General features: G+C 37.0%; 1 protein-coding gene across 1 annotated transcript in view; it reads right to left on the reverse strand.

Annotated features, from left to right (window-relative positions):
• Positions 1 to 2475: 2475 nt before the first annotated feature.
• Positions 2476 to 25485, reverse strand: part of fbxo38 (F-box protein 38) — a 43353-nt gene continuing 20343 nt past the window's right edge. Inside the window, exons 11-21 of the mRNA XM_061979582.2 lie at positions 24639 to 24825; positions 22427 to 22579; positions 22115 to 22276; positions 17046 to 17726; positions 13457 to 13560; positions 11983 to 12085; positions 9228 to 9394; positions 8935 to 9080; positions 4928 to 5031; positions 4693 to 4806; positions 2476 to 3197 (exon numbers count right to left, since the gene is read on the reverse strand). Coding sequence (XP_061835566.1) covers positions 3019 to 3197; positions 4693 to 4806; positions 4928 to 5031; positions 8935 to 9080; positions 9228 to 9394; positions 11983 to 12085; positions 13457 to 13560; positions 17046 to 17726; positions 22115 to 22276; positions 22427 to 22579; positions 24639 to 24825 — 2100 coding nt within the window. The 3' untranslated portion in view covers positions 2476 to 3018. The remainder of the gene's footprint in view (positions 3198 to 4692; positions 4807 to 4927; positions 5032 to 8934; positions 9081 to 9227; positions 9395 to 11982; positions 12086 to 13456; positions 13561 to 17045; positions 17727 to 22114; positions 22277 to 22426; positions 22580 to 24638; positions 24826 to 25485) is intronic.

The following is a 25485-nucleotide window of genomic DNA, read 5'->3' on the forward strand; positions in this document are numbered from 1 at the left end:
ACCTGGAGCCAAAGCCTGTCTGCTTATGAAGGCACACCAGCATCTCTGCCGCATGCTGGACCAGTGAGTTGCTCCAGATGTGTGGTGGAGAGCACCCTCAGCACCAGCATAAGGGTGTGGCACAGCAGCTGCATGGCTAAAGAGAGGTAGGCTCTGCAGAGGGTGGTGAAAGTTGCTCAGAAGATGGTGGGAAGCAGCCTTCCCACCAACACCATCTTCATCAGCAGATGTAGAAAGAAGCTCTCCATCTTCAAGGATCCCACCCACCCTACACACTTTTACCCCCTCTCATCAGACAGGAGGCTGCGGATCATCCATAGTAGGACCACCGGACTGTCGAATAACTTCTTTGCGGAAGCTGTTAGTTAGACTGTTGAACTCCCACGATATCCCGTTTGTTGGCAAGGAGAAATACACACACCGACGTACAATCAATCTTTTTATTAAGCAGCACATGGAGCTGTACAGTTAAACTGCTAATGTCTAATTACCAATACCCAATTGACATAGCAGATTTAACATACATTCGTTTTCTGAAAAGGCTAATTTAGGGTAAACACCTTAATACGTTTTATTCAATGGAGCATAAATGTTGTGTATGTTCTTTTTTTAGCATATTTCTTGGTTGTCCTTTAACCTTGCTGCTTACCGTCATGTCATTTGTTTCCCTTTTTATACCCATTTTAGCTAATTAGTATTTTTTTCTTCCCACACCTTTTTCTTTTTTCTTTCCTGCACATTGCTGCACCTTCTCTTGTACTTAATCTTTACTTAGAAAATTATTACACCTTAATCAAACAAAAATTAAACAGTCAAGTGTCAACAAATCAAATTAATCAAATAAGCTCTACCTCTTCCTACTCCTCTTTGAAAATGTTGAATTACGTACTGTAAATGTAATCTTCCCTAATTTTTGTCTAAAATAAACCATATCCTTCCTCATGATATATAATGTAAATTGATATCACCAACCAACGGTTCAACACAAGCTGATATTTCTGTAGTTGAAAACAAAATACTCCATCCATCCATCCATTTTCTACCGCTTATTCCTTTCGGGGTCGCGGGGGGCGCTGGAGCCTATCTCAGCTACAATCGGGCGGAAGGCGGAGTATACCCTGGACAAGTCGCCACCACATCACAGAACAAAATACTCACTTTCCTAATAAGTGTACATGAACTATATACTTTTATACCTCTTCAGATCTGCTCTTAACCAGTGATTAGTGTTCTGTGTCTTGTAATGTCCTGTCTTGTAAATGTCCAGTATTATTATGTATTTTACAATGTACTGCTTTTATATTTCCTGTATTTTATATTATTACTTTGAACTGTTTTATATTTAAAATTGTTATCCTGTAAAGCGTCTTTGAGTACTCTGAAAAGCGCTATACCAAATAAAATGTATTATTACTATTATTATTATTATTATCACAGGGAAGTAAAATGAAATAATTAGGGCTGTGCCGATCGATCGGCCACTGATCAGTATCGGACAATTTTCATGAAGTGTACAGTATGTAATTGTCATTGACGATAAATGCAGTTTATTGCCGACCACAAACAACCATACCTTCTGGCTGACACTGTATCTATTTTTAGCCCCTTGGCTTACAAGCAGCTAGCAGCTGATTATGCGTCTCCATACACAGTGTGGAGCTGCTCCTCTAAGCTAATAATAATCACCTCCATTATGGCAAATGCAGTGCATACGGAAAATATTCACAGCTCTTCACTTTTTCCACATTTTGTTATGTTACAGCCTAATTCCAAAATTGAATTAATTATTTTTTGTCCTCAACATTTTACAGACAATATCATTTTAATGACAGTGTGAAAAGTTTTTTTGTTTTTTTTGTTTTTAAATTGTAAATTTATTTAAAAAATAAAAAATAAAAAATCACATGTATTACCAGGCTTTGCTCAATACTTTGTTGATGCACCTTTGGCAGAAATTACAGCCTCAAGTATTTTTGAAAGAGATGGCACAAGCATGCACACCTATCTCAGCAGTTTTGCCCATTCCTCTTTGCAGCACCTCCCAAGTTCCATCAGGTTGGATGGGAAGCATTGGTTTTCACCCAGGATGTCTCTGTATATTGTCTGTAGAGTTTTAAGGACAAAATTGTATTTATTCCATTTTGGAATAAGACTGTAACATAACAAAATGTGGAAAAAGTGAAGCGCTGTGAATACTTTCCGGATGCACTGTACACTGCATTTCTTAATATCTTAAGTATCATAATCAAGTGTCATTATCAATGAAGGATGAGGCTGAACATATAACACACAGAGGAAATAAGGAACAAGCATAAATATTGTGTTGATGATGTTAAACCAAAAATAAATTGAAACATGTACAGTTAATACATATGATTGGTATTGTTATCAGCCATTCTCAATCATGGATGATTGGTAACGAAATCAACAGCATAAAACCCTGATCGGGACATGCCAAGAAATAATGTGACAGAAGACCTTTCCTGCTGAGTTTTATTTTCCATAATGTGAAATAGTCTTCTTATAAACATATAAACAGCATGGAATCAGAACATCTGTACAACTGTTGATTAACAAAAGGTTTGGAGCGCTTTTTCTTTTACTCCTAAGCCGTTCAACGACAAATGTTTTACTTGTTCATCCTCGCTAAAAACAACTTGCACACTGACAACAAACAAGTCTTACAGGCACCAAAAAGCAAGTATTCGAATGAATGCTGACTGTATCGATATATGATGCGATACAAACCTTCATTCAAATACTCCTCTGGCACTCAAGCCAAACCAAAAAAACGTCAAGTTAGAATATTCCCATGTGTATTTACTGGCTGTAAAAAATACACACATGTAGTATATTTCAACATGTGGAAGCCATGATTATAATACATGTATGTAAACATATTTTAAGTGTTGAGACTTGAACTGTTTGAAAATAGAAGTAAAAAAAAAAAAATACAATCTGTTCTTGTGCAAGCTAATAAGTCCAAAAAAATAGTCCAATGAAAAGAGACTTAGTACCTCAAATGTAGTCGTCATCCACAGGTTCTCCAGGTGTGTCACAGTGATGCAGGAAGACCACCACCACTCTCTGGAACACTCCTCTTTTGCCCTGACGGCGCTCAGAAATCTCTTCGCCGATGGTCTCCATGCAGATGTCGGCTGACAGCTGACCTTTGCGACGCGGAGCATAAATGGTGGCTGACGAAACAAAACAAGAGAAGGTTCTAGTTATTCATTAAATGTAGTTTATATGTTTAGTAGTGCTGTCGAATGATTATTTCTTAAATCAGATTAATCACAGTGAATGTCTGAGTTTGGATTGAGCATGATTAATCATTGGCTACTAAACGCTTGCATAAAAAAAAAAAAAAAAAAAGAGCCCAATATTTGGACACAAATGCAATTTTGTTGTCAGAATGTCACACAGGAAACATTGTTAAGTGTTTTACTTGAATGCTTTACAAATATCTGCACAAAACTTACTGTTTATAAAGTCCAGTCAGGGTTTATTTTGAAGCAAAGTTTGCCAGCAAGCACAACAGTCGGGATTCTCTTCACTTATTTTTACACTGACGTACAGTGCATCCGGAAAGTATTCACAGCGCTTCACTTTTTCCACATTTTGTTATGTTACAGCCTTATTCCATAGTTGAATTCATCCATTTTAGTCCTCAGAATTCTACACACAATACCTCTTAATGACAATGTGAAAACCTTTTTTTAGAGCTTTTTGCAAATTTGATAAAAGAAAAACTAAGAAATCACATGTACATACGTAAGTATTCACAGCCTATGCTCAATACTTCATTTAATGCACCATTGACAGCAATTACAGCCTGAAGTATTTTTGAATAATATGCCACAAGCTTGGCACACCTACGGTACTTTTAGTCAGTTTCCCCCATTCATCTTTGCAGCACCTCCCAAACTCCATCCGGTTGGATGAGAGGCGACGGTGTACAGGCCTTTTCAGATCTCTTCAGAGACGTTTAATCAGATTGAAGTCTGGGCTCTGGCTGGGCCACTAAAGGACATTTACAGAGTTGTCCTGAAGCCTTACATTGGAGGTCTACAGACAATTACTTTGACTTCATGCTTGGTATGTGCTTTGCCGTGCTCTGCCAAGTGTGGGACAATATATATACACACGTGTGCCTTTCCAAATCATGTCCAATCAACTGAAATTACCACAGGTGGACTTCAATTAAGCTGTAGGAACATCTCAAGGATATATGTATATGTATATAGTTGTAACAGAATGCACCTGAGTTCACTTTTGAGCCATGGGAAAAGCTGTGAATACTTATGTGCATGAGATTTCTTATTTTTGTAATGTTTAATACATTTGCAAAAAGACTGAAAAAAACCCACATACATTGTCATTATGGGGTATTGTGTGTAGAATTTTGAGGACAAGAATGAATTAATTCCATTGCGGAATAAGACTGTTGTGTAACAAAATGTGGAAAAAAGTGAAGCGCTGTGAATACTTGACTTGATCACTGACTAAATGACAACCCTCAGCCTTAGAGGTAACCATTTGAAGTTAAGGTACAAGAGCATGTAAGGTCAAAATAAATTGATTGATTAATCTGCGTATATACATGATTAATACAATTATTTTGTGTGATAATTCACATGAGATAACTTGTTATATTTGACAGCCAGAATGTTTACATATGGAAACAATTACTGCTTTCGTCGTCCTCAAAGTCGTAGCGGGCGTAGCTGTTGGGCTCTGCTGCTCTCAGAGTTCTGAGCCAAGGGAAGTCTGTTATCATGCTGTAGGGGGCGCCATCTAACAATCCTGACAATGGCAGAAGTTTTAAGTTAGTTCCAAACACCTGCAGCTTTCACGCTGCAACATCAACATTATACATTAATAATTCATGTAAGCATGTAAACATGAAGCAATGTGAATGTTTTACCTTCGAGTGTATAAATGTCTCGACCCCATGGGTATTTAGGATACTTCTTTACATCCTCTTCTGTCCTGGTGGACTCTGGGAAGAACTCATACTTGATCAACTCCCTGCAAGACACAAATCGAGAATATACTTATTTGAAGTTTGAATTGTATCATATTATGATAATTACATGTAATTTCACATTGTTTTCTGCATTTAAAACTATCATTTTTCTCTATGAAATGTGTTTTGTCTTAATATATCCATGTGTCAGGAACATACTTAACCACATTTGACGGCCATTTCACTGGTTTTTGGCATGTAATTAAGTAAACAAAAAAAGGATAAAATAACACTGGACGCCACATATATAAAGACGTAAAAAGTAATATTTCATATCACCGTTATTGCTATTCAAATGATCACTCTATTGTTAAAAGTGCTCTAAAAGTATGTATACAAACACTGAAATCCTTTAACTATCTTTTATTTAAAGGGGCTCTATTATGCAAAACCAACTTTTTTACATGATGACACCTGCTTATGTGTCTTTGGGATCTGCATAAGTCCCAAAAATTACAAATCAAACCGTCAAAGCATTGCAGCGGTATATTTAAAAAAAAAATGTTGCTTTATTTCTCACTTCCTCAAAAGGGTCCGCTTGGAATTTGCCTCTCTTGTGATGTTTTTGCCATATGTGATGTCAGCGGATTAGTCATATATGGTAGACATTTACCCAAACATCCTTGCGTGACTCAGCCAAGTCAATTTTATGTAAAATCGGCTTTGCTACAACATCATGTCAAAGATTAAACCCAATGAAAGAAAATGCTCTGTTTGTTTTAACCAGCACAAGTCACTACACAAACTTTCAGCCTCATCTCGAGAAAGAAAATGCCTTACTTTTAACTTTTATGATTCGTGGCAATGCACCTCCAACTCAGCAGAAGTCTCTCTTCGTGTGTGCAATGCACTTCGAAGAGTTCTGCTTAGGAAACCTGCGCCAGTATAAAGATGGATTTTTCAATAAACTACCTTTAATGGCGTGATCGGTGACCACTATTTATGGCAATGGAGGAGACAATGAAACGGTAAGTAATAACAGTAGGTTAGAAATGTGGGAAGGATGTTAGCAATGTTAGCTTGCGTTGTTGTGTAGCTAGCTTAACCTTCCACTGTAAGAAAATAGCGTCATCGTCCTCCAGTAAAATAAAGAATGATTTTCCTAAAAAACTACATTTAATTGGATCAGTGTCTACTGTGTTTGGCAATAAACGAGAAATTTATATAATCCGTTTTTACATTCTCGATGTAGCTCGTAGTTTAGTTCATAGCCAACTCAAAGCAGCTGTGAAGCGGAGTTATTTACATGATATAGGATAGGTTGATTGGCAACACTAAATTGGCCCTAGTGTGTGGATGTGAGTGTGAATGTTGTCTGTCTATTTTTGTTGGCCCTGCGATGAGGTGGCGACTTGTCCAGGGTGTACCCCGCCTTCCGCCCGATTGTAGCTGAGATAGGCTCCAGCGCCCCCCGCGACCCCGAAGGGAATAAGCGTTAGAAAATGGATGGATGGATAGAATAATAAAGCCTTTTATTGTCATTATACAAACGTATGTATACGTTCAGATTTTAGTATTAGAAAGTTACAGACTCTGTAGAAGTTTAACCCTAGCCAGCCTATAGTTCCAACTTTTTCGCCAGCCGGGCTTCGTTCCTCTCTCGTTCGCCAGCATCGCCTCCTTCCTTATGGCAAACAACAAAACACGGTGAGTCGCTTTGTCTCGCTATATCATCCGGGATGTTGCGATGAAAGTTGCTCAAAACAGATGGCTGGTGGCAGTTATCAATGTCTAAAGTGCACAATAAAAGCAAGAAAACTAAAAAAAAAAAAACAACTACAAAACATTTCTGCAAGGCGGGGGTGGATGCGCACTCAGCGTGAGGGGGTGTGGTGAAGAGAGGTTCATTTGCATCTGAATACTCCGCCTTTCAAAACGAAACGTTATACAAGGGAGCAAATAATGGCTTGAATATAGGTCTGTAAAACAAAATCTATGCAAATTTTTCACCCAAAAAACACTATTACATGTTATGTAGACCATGCATAAGTCTTTTAAAATGTAGGAAAAAAATCATGATATGACACCTTAAAATAAATAGACATAATATGGTTTCCTTGGCAAAAGAAACAATAGACACAATATAGTTTCCTTGGCAAAAGAAACAATACATTTCCTGAGTAAAGTATACACATGTGCAGTAACATGGAATAGTGCATTGCCTGACAAGGGAGGGGGGGAACCATCACAATTGATCAAGCATTTTGATGTATCTTTAAGCACGGAAATTTGGTACCCCACCAAAAAATTTCTAATTGTTTTAAAGGGGTCATATTGTGCAAAAAAAAAAAATGGTCATACATGTTGGCAGCAGTTTTTGTGTATTTGGGATCCTAATAAGTCTTGAAAATGTGAATTCAAACCATGGAGGCTTGCTGGAGATTTTATGAAACAATTTTGATTTGTTCCTGGCGAGCCATTTGGAATTTGTGGCGATTGTGACGTAGCTTGCCTTCGTTATGTAAGCAGATATGGCGATATCTCCATACATGATAGAGGTTTACTAGAAGACACCTGTGCGAGTCGGCCATGTTTATTTTACGTAGCATGTTTGTAGTCCAAAAGAAAAAATGTCTAAACTATGAGCTAAAATGTTGTTATCGGTTATATTAACCAGCACAGGTCACTAAACAAACTTCCAGCCTCATCTGACAAAGTATGGAATAACCTTACTTTTGTGTTTCGCAACAATGTACATACTCAGAATATCTGACACGTACCCAGCGAGGACTGCAGCAGGACATGAAAGCACACAGCCTGGCTAAGAACACCAGCTTGGCCCAACGACAATATACAGAGAGATTTACTAAAAACTACATTCGATCACGGAAACAGTTCCTACAATTTATGACTACGGTGGATACAATGAAATGGTAAATCCAACAACAGTGGATGAACAAATGCAATGATAATGACACAAAAACAAATTGTAATATTTTTTAAAAGCATTTGAGATATTAAATCCTAAATGTCAGATAGCTTTTTACCCCTTAACTAGGAACAAAACGGAAATTTTAGTCGTTGGACCTGAGGCCCTGTGAGAGAAACAACTAAACTACAAGCATAGTCTTTGACTCCATCACCTCAAGCAAAAAATGTTGTCATCGTTAAGACTGTGAACTTAGTTTTCTTACACCACATATTAAAAACATAACAAAAATGTTTTTTTTTATCATCTTAAGAACATAACCAGAGTTCGCCCTATTCTCTTTCAGGGCAACACAGAGACACTAATGTATGCTCTTATAGGTGTTGTATAGAATTGTAATGCTCTGCTTTCTGGTCTTCCTCAAAAAGAGAATTGCACCCTTACTACTACTCCAAATTCAGATGCACGTGTCCTGATGAAGTCCAGAAAGTGGGCCCTCATTACACCTGTTTAAAAAATACTGCATTGGCTCAAACAGACGAGGTGTAGATGAGATCAACAGCTATGTTCATCTCATTCTTGCATGAATAGGTCAGTGTGCTGCTACATTCATGCATGGATGTACACATTTTAAATGTTTATACTATTACTAACCCTTCATTAACATCAGTAATTGTTATATCCCTACTGGCACATAATTATTTTCAGTATGCAGCACACCGTTTGGGCATCCTCTGTAAATATTTATTTCGGAATGTGTTGTGTTCCGAGTTATTTTCAAAACACTTGGGGTGTTAATGCTTCTCAAATAATATGTCTACTATACAGCTTTTCTTAATTCTCTACTTAAAATGCCACGAAATATAAAAGAGTGGGAGTAGTACAATTGGTCAGACAGATGTAATTTGCTTCTCGATTACAGTCCAAGTGCCCTTGAGCTATGTACCAAATACAAAGGCTTCCCTAACAAACAAGACATTGACATACTCTAGCTTAGTTGAACTACCATTTCAAACTGCTAAGGGACACTACTCACTGGCTGATGTTGGCTATTGTGTCCATCCAGCTCCGAATGCGGACCTTGTTGCGTATATTTGGAGGGTTGCTGAATTCGTGCACTATGGCGATGTGATAGGGATAGGGACCCTGGAAGAGCTGGCGTTCCAACGCTACAGAGTCAATCTAAAGTAGAAGAGAAACTTAATCAAGTATAGGTTGAAGTACAATATAGCATTCTAAAACAGTGTTTCCCAACCTCTGAGCTAAGGCACATACTTCATTGTGTCTTAATTTATTTCTTTAGAAAAAAATAAAAAACACTGTACCAACCTGGTGCATAGGACGCATATAGATGATGCGGTTGCGCTCAGGAGGGATTCTCAGTATCTGATCCAGGACCTGTTCCATGTTCAGCTTCTTACATTGTGCATAGTCGAACCGGTTTACAATGGGCGCAGTTTCCACTCGCAGCTGCTTTAACACCCGACATCTGGTAGCTTTAAACAAGGTAGAGAAAGAAAGAAGAGCGAATAAACATGACACAATCAATCAGGCGGGCTACATTGAAAATATTCAGAGGACCACAATAAGAAATACCGGTATGTTAACCCTACTTTTGTAAGACAATTAAAATGACAGCAGTAAATTGTGAGAAGGCTTCTTTTTTGTATTCAGTGGTCACCTACAGTTTACTGCTTACAACATGTGAACAAACAAAAATAGCAAGGCAAAGCTTTTAAACAGGTCAGAACAAGTAAAGAACATTTGTAAAAGTAGACTTTGAACATATAACAAATTGAATAATAACACTATTACAGAAAATGGATACTTAGGGCACATAATTGATAGCAACTGGACTGGACTGAATCTGTTTTAGAACAGACCTAGTCTGGTTAGTCAGACCTATCTAAGGCTTAATCACAATTTCCCCTTTACACCTTGTCTTAGCCCCTTTGCCCTCTGTTTTGCACGTTCACGTAAAGCAAGTGGGGTACCAATTATTTTGTAAGGTTAAAGGGGAACTGTACTTTTTTTTTTTAATTGCCTATCATTCACAATCTTAATGTGAGATAAGCACACATATGTTTTTCTTTTTTATGCATTCTAACTCATAAATAGATGCTAGCTAAAGTCAGCTAACAAGAGGGCAATGGGATTTGCTCTATTCTGCTTACAAAGCGCTGTAAAAACATCCAAAAGCCTCCATCAATGTTTTATATAAATACTTTAATTATATACAGTAAGTACTGTAGTAACAGGCACATTCATAATAACAGGTAATATTTATGTATTTTTATCATTACCAGAACATTTTGGTGGCACACTGATTTCAAAAAGCACATCACAAGGTTCGTTATTTTCTTCAACAATAAATACCACAAATCATGGCAGACTTCATGACAGACGACGACGACTACTTTGGAACAAATGATGATCGAGAACCTTATATTTTTTAGCCTAACTATACAGAGGATGAGCTAATGTCTGTTCTCACTAGGATGCTGACTGATGGGATGTTCATATCTTCCCGTTTAGATGAAGGATTAATCATAATCCTCCCGCAGGTAAAAAAATTTAAATAAATAAAAATAACGCAGACAAGCGTCTTTTCGTGTATTTCGCACCATCTCCAGGTTTAAGTTGGATGTCAAAGTTGACCAACTTTTTGGTTTATGGCCACAACTTTCTACTATACTAGTGAGAGGCATGATTTATAATTTAGTATTAACTTTTACCAACTCAGAGGGGATGCAGTAGCTCACCGACTCCATGTGTCAATAGCTGTCAATATAGTGATATATTACAAATTCATTAATGTTTATATTATACTTAAGTTAATCACAGAACACTTACATGGAGTATAATTTAGTTGTAATCGCCCATGCGTGTCAAAAATTGCACGCTCGCGTGTCTGCCGGTGGATGAAATGAAACCAAAACTCTTAAGTAAATAACTTCACGTTAAATAAGGTCTAAACAATTAAATAATGTTGCACATTAATGTACGTGTATGAGACATATGTGACGGACAGTCAGGAAAGCCGACATTAGCTCTGATCCCTTTTACTGAGTTTAACATGCAGTTGTTACAATTATAAACATTCATTTGTTAAATGTGTTTTCTTAAACCAATATTGGTTACATATTCTGGTGCTGTAAATGACGGGTCTTTTTAACATTTTCAACATGAATTACTTATTGGTCAGAAAATTGTTCTTTCTGTTTTTGACGTATTAGCTCCAACATTTTATACATAACCGATGTATTATTTTAGTAATAATACAGACTCTATCTCTTCAAATGTGTTTAAAAATGATTAAATATTTTATTATAAAGACCCTTTTTGTTGTTTGAATACCAATCTTAATAATAATGTTTTTAAATGAAAATATCAGGCATTCATGTGAGCCCCCTTTGAGGAAAAGAAAGAGGAACATTTCTATCAACACTATAAGTGCTATTTTGTTTCGATCCTATTTGTTTGATATTGTAGTGGGTTTACATAAATCACCCACGGAACTTTTGTTATTGTTAGAGTTCCAATCAGACAGGTTTTCATGGGACACATTCCAGGTGTTGTGTTTTGTTGCGCTGAGCAGCCACAGATGTATAGATATTGGTCGATTGTTAATAAGAAAACAAAGTCTGAATGTCATTAAAACGATTAGCTCGATATTTTGATATTCCACCTTCTACTCCCGTCCTTACACGCTACAATATTTCATTAAACGCGAAAGTGATATTTTGATGCAGATTTCTGCCTTTTTGCGGACATTTCACATGCCTGAAATATCTGAGGTCTTTTCTCAGCATTTTTAGGTGAGATTAAAAAAACATGAATTTTTAGAAATGTTTTTAAATCTCTTGACAGCACTAGTTTTCCACCACTAGGTCTTAGCCCTCTGTTTAAAGCGGTGACAGCGATGAACTCTATAAAATGGATGCAGAATCATTTACCGGTAATCTGTCGCTCAGGCAAGAATAAAAACAAACAAAAAATAAGAGCAAAAAACGAGTGACCCTAATTTTACAGCTTTAATCAAAGTCTTACAACAAATTTAACATTCAACGTGTGTGTGCATTACCATGAATGAACATCATCTTTGGACAGTCTTTCAGGATGAGGTCAGTGATTCCACAGTTGGTCAGAGTGATGCCCACCAAGTTCTTACTTTTCAGAGACAAAACCTGAAAAGGTATTAAAAACATGTAATAGGTAAAACACCTGGTTGCATTGTGCGTATTGTATCTTTTTATACTTTAAACTAGGGAAAACACAGAAAGGTTGCTGCTGTGTTAAAACTTTCGCTCTTGTAGAGTGGACCTGGGCTAACAAGATGGGATTTGCAATAAACACATTGACAATGCCTGTATCAACTTTTTTTTTTTTTTTAAGTATTTACATTTCTTACTCTCCATTTATTAACAAATGAGTAGTTTTCTGTAGGAAAAGAGGACACAGAATTGATTTGTGTGTTGTAGCATGAATGCTGCAATGTTTTCATTAAATAAGTTGACTTGTATTAATTAATATCGAGTCGGTTGCATATTCCATAACAATTACATAGTGAATTTTGATATTACTAAATCATGCTGGAAACAGGAGATCGATTGCAAAAACTATACTTATATCTTTTTTTTTTTTTTAATCTTATATTACTGTATCTTTTTATCTTACATTATATATATATATTCATATACATATATGTATAACACATACATACATATACATACACATACATTAATATATATACATAAATATAAAAAATATATATATATAAATATTAAAATATATATATATATATATATATATATATATATATATATATAAATAAATTATAAGCATATTGCCTGACAACAATGTGGTACCTCAGAAAATGAGTGCCACAGGCCCCACACTAACAACTTTTTTTGGAATATGACCTATCTCTCCGCTAATTAATATACTTTATATTGCGTATTACAAGCCTCACCACTGCTGGTTGGTGTAGTGAATGTCACAGTGAACTATGTAAGATCCGCCCAAAACATCCCAGTCTTGCTTGCAAGCATTAGCTAGAGATGGACATAACTTTGTTTTTTCCAAGCATGGGAAGGAAGAAAGCGAGTGTAAAGGACAATGCTGAGAAGAAGAAGGGGATGCTATTCATTGAATTGGAGAAATACTCAAAAACTCAACAGAGCAAGTAGCTAGCTAACTTGGTAAAGTAGTTGGCGCAAAGCACTACTCGCCTGAACCATGCTGAAGCAGAATGAGTCAATAACGCCAGTCAAGGATGTTAAAATAATATGTAACGGTGAAAATTAATCCATGAAAATATGAAAAAGCTGCTCATGGTATGTTTGACGGAGAAGCAGCTTGTTGTTTTTTATTCTATTGTACAGTAGATATTGTCTCTTAACCCATTTCTGACATTTCTTGAATGTTTTATCAATATGTGGCCACAGCTTTTTGGGTTATGTTGTTAATTAACTAAATACCTGACAAACAAACCCCAGCAATGTTTGTTACCTTCTGGCGGAGGTAACAAACAAGTTAAGTTCTGTAAGTGTGGTTACCTGTACATGGTCATCTTCTGTTACTGGGTCTGAAGTACTGGTTGATTTGTCAGCCATTCTTTTCCTCCTCGACGTTAAACGAGGCCTGGCTTTTGGAAGATCAACTGTACACGTAAACATAAGTGTTAACATTAATCTTTTTACTCACAGAAATCATTGTCTTCATTGTTTACTTGGGAACTATTACAATTTGTTCCAATAGAGCACATTTACCGTATTTTTCTTACCATTGGGCGCACCGGATTATAAGGCGCACTGCCGATGAGCGGGTCTATTCAGGTCTATTTTCATACAAAAGGCACACCGGATTATAAGGTGCAATAAAGGGCTTATATTATGATTTTTTTTCTCAACTTAAAACGCTTGCTTGTGGTCTACATAACATGTAATGGTGGTTCTTTGGTCAAAATGTTGCATAGATTATGTTTTACAGATCATCTTCAAGGCACTTTCTGACTGTTGTTTCAGGATGCGCCGTTTTTTGGGTGGTCTTATTTACGTGGCTCACCTTTGACAGCGTCTTCTCCCCGTCCTCTTTGTTGTAGCAGTGTAGCGTGCAAGGACGGGAGTCGAAGAAGGGTCAAAAGATGGAGCTAACTGTTTTAATGACATTCAGATTACCTAAACCAATAATGGAGCAGCATCTCCTCATTCGTGGCTCAACAACAATGCCGGAAATGTGTCCCGTGAAAAACCATCTGACCGGAACTCTCTAATAACTAAAGTTCCGTGAGTGAATTATTTAAACCCACTACACTGGTAGTTTTTAGCGCTTCTATTGCCAGTCTACTGACAGATATAAGTTAGAACTTCACGCTACTTTATATTAAAAATACCCATATGTTGAAGCATAGTACCGACATTCCATCAAGCAGTGCGGCTTCATATCTTACCGAAGTCAAACTAAAACATTTTGACAGATTTTGAGCACCATGTATATTGTTTTAGATTCTCAATGGAACATTTAAAGTTTTGGTGTTGTTTACTGGCATCATCTTGCAGTCTACACGTATCTCTTTGTGTGACTGCCATTTACTGGTCACACTTATCATTACACCACGTACCAAATATAATTGCTTCGAGGTAGTTAAGCACAACCAGAATTATTCCGTAAATTAGGCGCGCCGGGTTATAAGGCGCACTGTCGATTTTTGAGAAAATGAAAGGATTTTAAGTCCGTCTTATAGCCCGAAAAATACAGTATACCACTTTTCCAGTTAAAATGATGTGCATGAATGTCATTTTGGATGTTAATTGTGCCTTTATAGTTATACTACAATAAGAGCTTCACCATTGGTTTCATTTTGACAACTTCAGTTCTCACAGTGACCTGAAACAACTTTTCACTTATGATACGATACCAATATTCATTCCGTTCATTTTCAAATTAATCTTACTCATCTCACTATGTAAAATGCAACTTACATCACCAAGTATTATTTATTTATTTTTATTGTGATTACTTATGGAGTATATTGTGAATAAATTGAGAACAGGAAGTGAACAAAAGTTTTAGCAACTGTTATGTAAAAGAAAAGGGGTAGGATTAAATAAGCTCTGCTTCTTCCTACTCCTTTTCGAACACGTTGAAAAGAGAAACTGGAAATTGTGATGTATCATGTTGTATGCTTGCATGTTCGAAATAAACTCAAACTCAAATATTGGAGCCTTGAGTATTGGTCGATAACAATATTAGCCAGATAAGATACCAGCTTGTACAAACTTTATTTTGTAGTACATAATGTTAGAAAAGGGTTCATCAAGTCAAATTATTTTAAAGTACGATTGTAGATATGAAAAACATTAACCTATTTATTAATAATAGTCTGGAAAGGACTTGTCTTTAAGTTGAAGTGGAGTGATAACTTTTATTTGGGCGACACTTAGTGGCCACAATAATTCATTAAGTTAAGTTCATGATGCAGTAAATTGAATGATGCTGATATGCTTGTTACTGGATTATTTCTAATATGACTCTGCCTTGGATACTTTGTATACTGTAACTATAGTTATTCTATACTTGTTTATATTGACAAATGTGCTGCTTTAGACTTTAATTAATATTGTTCAGTTAAGGACGCTTATTACATACAGTGCATCCGGAAAGTATTCAGAGCCTTTTACACATTTTGTTATATTGCAGCCTTTTTCCAAAATGGAAAAATAATGAAAAATAATGTTTGACCTTAAAATTCTACAGACAATAACAGACAATAATGACAATATGAAATGTTTTTTTTTTTTTTACATTTTTGGTAATGCATTTAAAAAAAAATAATTTACACATCACACAGCCTGTGCTTAATGCTTGATGCACCTTTGGCAGAAAATATAGCCTCAAGTCTTTTTGAATACGATGCCACAAGCTTAAACAGTTTTGCCCATTCCTCTTTGCAGCACCTCTCAAGCGCCATCAGGTTGGATGGGAAGCGTTGGTTGGTCTGTACATTGTTGCGTTCATCTTTTCTTCTATCCTCACTTATCTCCCAGTTCTTGTCTATGAAACACATCCCCACTGCATGATGCTGCCATCACCATAGGATGATATTGGCCTGATCATGAGCTGTGCTTGGTTTCCTACAAACATGACATCTGGCATTTACGCGAAAGAGTTCAATCTTTGTCACATCAGACCAGCAAAGTTTGTTCCTCATGGTCTGAGAGTCTGTTAGGTGCATTTTGACAAACATTTTACTAATAAATGGCTTCTGTCTGGCCATACAGGCCTGATTGGTGGATTGCTGCAGAGATGGTTGTCCTTCTGGAATGTTATTCTCTCTCCACAGAAAAATGCTGTCACCCTGACAGAGTGACCATGGGGTTCTTGGTCACCTCCCTGGCGAGATGAATGTAGCCATGTACAGAGACATTCTGGATGAAAACCAATGCTTCTCATCCAACCTGATGGAGCTTGAGAGGTGCTGCAAAGAGGAATGGGCGAAACTGCCCAAAGATAGGTGTGCCAAGCTTGTGGCATTGTATTCAAAAAGACTTGAGGCAGTAATTGCTGCCAAAGGTGCATCAACAAAGTATTGAGTAAAGGATGCGAATACTTATTTACATGTGATTTTTTCATTTTTAATACATTTGCAAACAATAAAAAAAAAAAAACTTTTCACATTGTCATTATGGGGTATTGTCTGTAGAATTTAATGGGGGCAACAATTAATTTATTCCATTTTAGAATAATGCTATAACAACAAAATGTGGAAAAAGTGAAGCGCTGTGAATACTTTCCGGATGCACTGTATGTCTAGCTCGTGTGCTATTGTGTGCTTAGCTGTTGTGTAGCTGCTAGCTCCTACTAGCTTATAGCCTACTATGTGTACCTTTTGTAAATAACTTGACTAAGAAAAAAAAAAAAATACTTGTGTGCTTATTGGAGGACATTTAGATGTAAACCGGCTGTCCAGCTTTGCACAAGTAAACACACTGCAGGACTTCTCGTATTAGCCATTTTACAAGCAAGCCTTTCACATCGCGTACTTGTTTTTTTGCTGATATCGAACCAATATCAATATCGGATCAGGGTATCCTTACTTTCGAGAAAGGAAAGGATGTTCCCCAACCATTTGTAAATTGACATTACCTGTCTCAGGTACCAGGGACACAGAGGACATGCGAGTGCAAGATCGGGTCAAAGGTCGTCTGGGAACAGCATCCTCATTTCTGTCAAGACCTCGTTTAGAATTTGAACGATGAGCAACAGGCAGCGTTCTTCTGTCGCCCTGACCAGACAGTTGATGTGAAGTCTGATTTGAAGCGGAATTGATGGTTGGATGTTCCACACCAGCACTACCAGAGGTCTGCCTTGAACCAGCTTCCCTTGTGCTACTGTCATCTGTCCGTGTTGCAGGGTGGCTTTCTTTGCCTTCATTAGTCCTACCCCTTCCTGTGGTGCTGTCATTGGATGTGATTCCTCTGTGGGTACTCCCAGTACCCACATCCTCATGTCCAGGTCCAACCCGGCCCACGCATTCATTCATCGGCCTCTGTGCTGTCCCACTGACACCAGAACCCTGCATAGTGTTGTTACTGTTTGATGCTGGCCTTGCTGAGGTCTCTGCTCCCACCGTGTTGACTCCTTTACTGCTAGTCTTCCGGCTGTTCTCAGACGCAGCCTTCATGTCTGCCTTGATCTGTTCACTGGTCACCTGACAACTCTTTTCACAGCTGCCCTCTGATGCAGGAGGCTTCCGATCACAATTCACTGAGACTGTCGCTGATGAAGGCACATTGGTGCTCCTTCGCAGAGGAGTCTTCCCTTTACCTGGAAACACACGTACACCGATCGATTAAAGTCAGGGTAAATTATGTTCTATGATCAATTTACCTTTCACACAGTGAGAGAAATATTTAATTAGGCAACCAAATAGAAATTAATATATAACAATTTTTGAAATGTTTCTTCTTTCCCAAAATGTTGTGTTAATATTCTGTCGTTTTCTGTTAAATAAACCTACCATAACAACATATGCTTCTATGGCACAGGTGTCAAATGTATTTCTTTCCGAAGGATGTTATGAAAATTAACATACAAAAAAATGTGCTTCTACAAATGAAGTGAAATAGTTAGCCTCAACATCCCTCTCATTTAGCATTAACAACTCTATCTTTGGTTTTGAATTTAGGAAAGAGGACACAGCGGTATCAATAAGATGCATTTCTCTAACCTTCTCTCCCATCAAAAATAGCAATAATTTAAATGCACATGACCACAAAATACAATTATAAAGATGCATGATAATTAGGAGTTTCCCAATCCAATATCGGTGCGATACCACAAAAAAAAAACAAGTAGCCGATTATATCGGCTTGCATGTAAAATGTCCAATGCAGGCGCCGATACATGCAGTCCTGCACCATGTTTACTAGTGCAAAGCTGGACAGCCAGTCAACATCAACATTTCCTCCAAATAACACAGAGGGTTAGTCTTTTTGTGTATTTTAGTCAAGTCATTACAAAATGTAAACATGGAATTAGGGCTGCGAATCTTTGGGTGTCCCACGATTCGATTCAATATCGATTTTTGGGGTCATGATTCGATTATAAATCGATTTTTCCGATTCAACGCGATTCTCGATTCAAAAACTATATTTTTCCGATTCAAAACAATTCTCTATTCATTCAATACATTGCATTTCAGCAGGATCTACCCCAGTCTGCTGACATGCAAGCATAGTAGTAGATTTTTGTAAAAAGCTTTTATAATTGTAAATGACAATGTTTTATCAACTGATTGCAATAATGTACATTTGTTTTAACTATTAAATGAACCAAAAATATGACTTATTGTATCTTTGTGAAAATATTGTACACAGTGTGTTGTCAAGCTTATGAGATGAGATGCAAGTGTAAGCCACTGTGACACTATTGTTCTTTTTTTTCTTTATTTTTTTTTATAAATGTCTAATGATAATGTCAATGAGAGATTCTGAATCACTGCTATGTTGAAATTGTTACTAATATTGATACTGTTGTTGATAATATTCATTTTTGTTTCACTACTTTTGGATTGTTCTGTGTCATATTTGTGTCTCCTCTCAATTGCTCTGTTTATTGCTGTTCTGAGTGTTGCTGGGTCGGGTTTGGTTTTGGAATTGGATTGCATTGTCATGGTATTGCTTTGTATTATTTTGTTGGATTGATTAATAAAAAAATAGATTTTTGAAAAATGAGAATCGATACTGAATCGTGCAACGTGAGAATCGTGATTTGAATTTGAATCGATTTTTCCCCACACCCCTACATGGAATGCTATAGGCAACTAGGAGTTAACAGCTACACAAAAGCTAAGCACACAATAGCAGACAATCTAGACATATGTATTAAGTGTCCTTAATTGAACAATATTGCAGTACAAAACAGTACATTTGTCAATATAAACAAGTGTCAAATAATTATAGTTACATATTACTTACACATACGTACAATGTCTCCAAGACAAGAAGTGTATTAGAAAGTATTCAGTAACAGATGTGTCCACATCAATCAATTTACCGAATCGTAAGCTTAACTTGACGAATTATTGTGGCCACTTAGTGTCACCAAAAACAAATTACCACTAGATTTCAACTTAAAGACAACACAAGGTTGGAAATAGATTTGTGTTTTTCATACCTTCCATTTTCTCAGTTTGACTCATTTCACTTGATCAAACCTTTTCTAACATTGCACACTACAAAATAATAAAAGTAAGTATGATGATTTGTGCTGATATAGATAGTATTGGCCAAAATTTAAGGCTCCAATATCAGTATCGCATTGAAAGTCAAAAAATGTATCGTGATGTCCCTAATGATAATAATGTCAAAACTGATCGTTTTGATTCCAACAGAGCATGCTGGAAACGGTTCCTCTTCAGACTTGCAAACTCTTCTAGATTCTGCAAAATACGGAAATTGCGCTTCTCAAACGTCATCAAGACTGAGCTGAATCACACGTACCAGATTCTGCTTTTTTTGTGTGTATATAAAATACAGTTTTGTCATCCTTTCAACAATCACTATATAGACCAGGGGAGTCAAACGTACGGCCCGCGGGCCTGATACAGGTTTTATCCGGCCCGCGGGATGACCAGTCGAGGAAAATGAGCAAACTACATAAATAACATCCTGTAATCTGATTTTGATATTATTTTTTTATCATGATAGATTGAAAATTAACACAAATATATGAGTTAACTGATGAACATTATCACATAATGTATTCAGAAAGTATAAATAACGACAAATAAAAATATAATACTATTAACTGCAACATGTAAGTGTAAAAAAACAAAAACATTATGATTTGTACATTTTCAGAATGTGCTTGTTCTATTTTTGCATCTTACTCTTAGAAAAAAAAATGTTTTAATAATGTTGTTCTTTTTAGAACAGACAAACCTTTTATGTAATAATTTTCAAATAACTAAATTAAGAGCTTCTTTTAAGAAGCAATACTTTCGTCTTGAATAAAATACTTATGTTAACAAAAACATAGCATTGCACATTGCATGCAAATAAATAAAAACCTCAAACATGAAAATTAATAAAGTGCAAACTTAAAACTTCTGTCTTGAATAAAATACTTCTATAAATAAATATGTAGTATTATACATTGTATGCAAATAACTATTCACGTAAAACATTGAGAGGACTATGGTTTCAGTATGTGAATAAACATAGGCTTTTTCATTGACACATCTTGACAGTGCGCAGAGCGACTGCTTTAGTGATCGTTTTCCAATGCGCTTCTTTCTCCTCATACATGGTATCATCATACATACCTGGTTTAAATGATTATAATACAGTAAGATGCTTTTTAGCCAGAGTTTGTTTGTTGTTGCGGTCTTGCTTGCCTCGTACACAGTTGCATTTCCCGCACTCAACTAGAGGGTTCGGTTACAGATACTGGAGCAAGTTCGTTGTGCTGATGCCTTTTTTGAAATAAACTTTGCAGTGTGCAGTCCAGGCCTGTTTCCACAAAACCAAACTACTGACAACACTTTTCTCTGAAACAAAACGTCTCGCTCTCGGTGTGCTGCTAAGGAAATAAGGAGAAGGGTGGTAGCTCCAGGGGGGCAAAAAATATGTTGAAGCAAGAGAAGAAAATAAATCTATTTTTTAATTTTTCAAATCGTCTGCAACAAAAAACTCAAATTTATAAATAAGATCAATGTGTCGCCCAGGCCTAATTTGACAACTATCACATTTTTTATATCAATGTGAACAGCACAATTCTGATTTTTTTCAAATCAATTCCAGGCCTCTTTCATAAGTGTATATTAATCTGATATGTACCTGATGCTACTGCAGTCTGAACGATCGGATCGTGTTCATTCAACACGCATTTCAGAAAGGGCAAACAATATCATAATTTGTCGCCAAAATACACAGTTGTGAAAATAAATATTGGACGAATAAGCAGAAAACAGGCGATATGAAGATTTTTTAGAACTCAGTGTTCCAACACTTCTGGCTCCCACTGCTCAAGCACAAGCTCTTCATAACACGCATCAACAAAAATGCGCCACATTTTGGCCTGCCCTTTTCCTGCTTAATCCCTCATGCAAAACAATTCTGAAAATGTTGACTCAGGTTGAACAAAATCCTTAAAAATTGCCACAAATGTGCCTAGAATTAGAGCCATGTTTAGTGAATTAGTGAATTATATTTATATAGCGCTTTTCTCTAGTGACTCAAAGCGCTTTACATAGTGAAACCCAATATCTAAGTTACATTTAAACCAGTGTGGGTGGCACTGGGAGCAGGTGGGTAAAGTGTCTTGCCCAAGGACACAACGGCAGTGACTAGGATGGCGGAAGCGGGGATCGAACCTGCAACCCTCAAGTTGCTGACACGACCATTCTACCAACCGAGCTATACCGCCCAGAAGTAAACGTTGCATGCAGTGTATACGACGTCATTTGCACATGGGGGTCAATCCAGGGACACATTTAGAAAATCAAATTTTTTTAGTAATGTGAAAGATCAGATTAAGCAAAAAATCTGAATTAGACATCATACCTAGCAGTGCGAACATTGCCAAAGAGACAGATAACCCCCAGCGATTACGTTTTTACCTGGCGGAGGTAATAATAAATAAGTTCATTTGCTGTTGACGGAAATCTGTCGTAGCGACTCAGAATTTTAAGCCAAGTACAAAGATGTTACCTTCTGTAAAAGAAACGGGTTGCTGTGAACAGGAAGCTGGACAATGTCTTGAAGTACCGGTAAGACCTTCCTCTTCCTCACTCTCCGAATCAGAGTGGACCAGTGCAGGCTTTGGAATGGCAACACCAGTAGGTCCACACTGCTGAACCAAACCACTGGGACCTAATAAAAGATATAAAACTGTAAATGTGCTCATGGAAATTAATAGTAAAATAAATATTATTGAAATAACATGAACAATAATCAAATACAACTATACATTACATGTAAACATAATCGTTTTTTAATGCTAGGTAACTAAAAAAAGCAAACCTGCTTGCTCCTCATCATCCTCAGGATGTTGAGATGAACCATTAGGGCAACTTGGATGTGTAACGACGTCCTGTTCTGCTACTTTCACTTCAATTTGTTGCTCTGCCCCAACTTCCTCCTCTTCATCTTCTATTCCATTGACCTCTGCTGGTGCTGTAAAAACACACACAATTCATGTACTCAATTATCACTGTTATTGGAACTTTGCTAAGTACATAACAACAGTGGCCTAGTGGTTAGAGTGTCCGCCCTGAGATCGGTAGGTTGTGAGTTCAAATCCCGGCCGGGTCATACCAAAGACTATAAAAATGGGACCCATTGCCTCCCTGCTTGGCACTCAGCATCAAGGGTTGGAATTGGGGGTTAAATCACCAAAAATGATTCCCGGGCGCGGCCACCGCTGCTGCTCACTGCTCCCCTCACCTCCCAGGGGGTGATCAAGGGTGATGGGTCAAATGCAGAGAATAATTTCACCACACCTAGTGTGTTGTGACAATCATTGGTACTTTAACTTTAACTTTACTTTAACAGTTTGAATGAATACAGAACAGTGTTTCTTTATTCAATCTAACGATGAAAACATTTTCAACAAGAACAACTTGGAAATGTATTAGTTTTTAGGGAAAATATCCCAAAAATCTAAGTAGAATCCAGAACACAACTGAGGCAAGATTAGAGGGCTTGCCATCAGCTGAGTAGCCCCACCAAGACACTCTATGCCTTCGGATTTACATAACGATCAACTATACTGTAATGATCATTACAACATGTACACATGTAGATGTACAGTATTCAAAAGTAGGGGTGTCCGATACAACTTCTTCACTTCCAGAATAATACTTTGAGCCTTGAGTATTGGCTGATACTGATATAGATCTGTTACGACACCACAAGGAATCATCCATATTTTGTATTTTTGTCGTGTTTAAAGCTAAAAAATGTTTGATCAAGTGAAACTAGTCAAACATTGAACAATGGTAAGTATGAAAAACTCTAACCTATTTATTAGTAACTGTCTGGAATGAGCTTATGTTGTCTTTAAATTAAGGCGCGACCCCGAGAGGGACTAGCGGTAGGAAATGGATGGATGGATGGAGTGGTAATTGCTTTTGGCGAAAAATACAGGTGATGTTCATCTTCAAGGTATTTAAATATTGTTTATTTTAAAATATTCATTCTGATGGTTTTGGAGGGTCAGGTAGTGGAGGGTTTAAATAGCAATCTATCGGGATCGTCTCCACAAACGAACATTTTGCAGACATACGCATAAATGAGTTTATAAACAGAGCTTATGTTGTCTTTAAATTAAGGCGCGACCCCGAGAGGGACTAGCGGTAGGAAATGGATGGATGGATGGAGTGGTAATTGCTTTTGGCGAAAAATACAGGTGATGTTCATCTTCAAGGTATTTAAATATTGTTTATTTTAAAATATACATTCTGATGGTTTTGGAGGGGCAGGTAGTGGAGGGTTTGAATAGCAATCTATCGGGATCGTCTCCACAAACGAACATTTTGCAGACATACGCATAAATGAGTTTATAAATGTGACAGTGGTGCCAAAACTTACATGTTATCAAGGGAGTGTTTCAAATGTAGATTAAAATAATCATAGGTCCCCTTTAGGCTAGTGACACAGTAAGTCGTGTGATGCGGACACATTTGTTACTAGACAATACGCTTCTGTAATATACAACTATAATTATTTGATACTTGTTTTTATTGACAAATCTGTTGTTTTAGACTTCAATATTGTTCAATTAAGGATATGAATTATATATGTCTTGCGTGTGTGCTAAACTTTAAACTGCTGTGTATCTGATGGTTCCTAATAGACTATATAGCCTACCATGTTTACCTTTTGTAAATGACTTGACTAAAATACAAGAAAAAACAACAACCTTGTGTGCTTATTGGAGGACATTTAGATGTTAACTGGCTGTCCAGCTTTGCACAAGTGAACACGCTGCAGGACTACTAAAATTATATCACCCATTTTACATGAAATCCGAGATCTTCCCATACTTGTTTTTTCCATGATATCTAACCAATATCTGATATTAATATCAGATCGGGACACCGCTATTTAGAAGTCTTCTGATGGCAAAACAATTTTTTCTGTTAAATTATTTCTGATGAGAAATATATATAAAGATATATCTGGAACAAATTATATATACTCCGCTAACTATGTGGATGCAGATGAAACTTACCATTATGCTGCTGCTGCCTTTGGTTGTTGTTAACAGGTGGAAGGGGAGGAGAAGGAGGAAGATTGGCCTCATTATTGTGGTGGTGGTGGTTGTTGTTGTTGTTGTCATTGTTGGCGTTCTGGTTGCTGACCAGTGCAGAAGACACACCAATACCAGTTCCTGCACTCAGGCCCACTCTGGCACAGCCCTGACAGAAAAACATATGGTCAAGGAGACCATTAATAAGAATACCTACGGTAATATGTTATTTCCCCAAAAAATTCACAAATTAGATTTACCATGCAGTGATATTTTTAAACAAAGACAGGTGGTTAATTTTATTTACTTGCCCGTTTATTTGTTTGTGCTTGCAGAAAGGTTTTACATGGCAAAATCTTGTAATTAGAATCTTTCAAAGCCCTTGCAGCCGCGGCCCCCTCATCATGCAGCTCCTGGTGCAATCGGCTCCTTAAGATAGTCTTCTCTCACCTTGTTCTTCTGTGCTCGGCCACATATGTTTTTACATACGTTTTATTACGTGTAGTGGTATCGCGAAAAGTGGGTTTAGGGTGGAGGTGGCTGACAGTTTCAACCTGGGAGGCACTGTTTTTCAAATGTTTTTAAAAGAAAAGCACTTTGTGCTATATTTTATACGTCTAAAAAGTGCTATACAAATAAAGTCTGACTGATTGATTCTTTTTTTTCTAATAAATGCACATCGTCACCATTGATATTGCACTTTAAAAATGTGCACGTCATAGATTTTTTTATTTTTTTTAAACTCCACTATTTGCTGCCACACAGATCATGGCACCCACCCACTAACACTTTCATGTACGCAGTAATGCAGCAGCTGTGCGGAAACTAT

Source organism: Nerophis lumbriciformis, linkage group LG19, assembly GCF_033978685.3.
Source record: "Nerophis lumbriciformis linkage group LG19, RoL_Nlum_v2.1, whole genome shotgun sequence".
NCBI lineage: Eukaryota > Metazoa > Chordata > Actinopteri > Syngnathiformes > Syngnathidae > Nerophis > Nerophis lumbriciformis.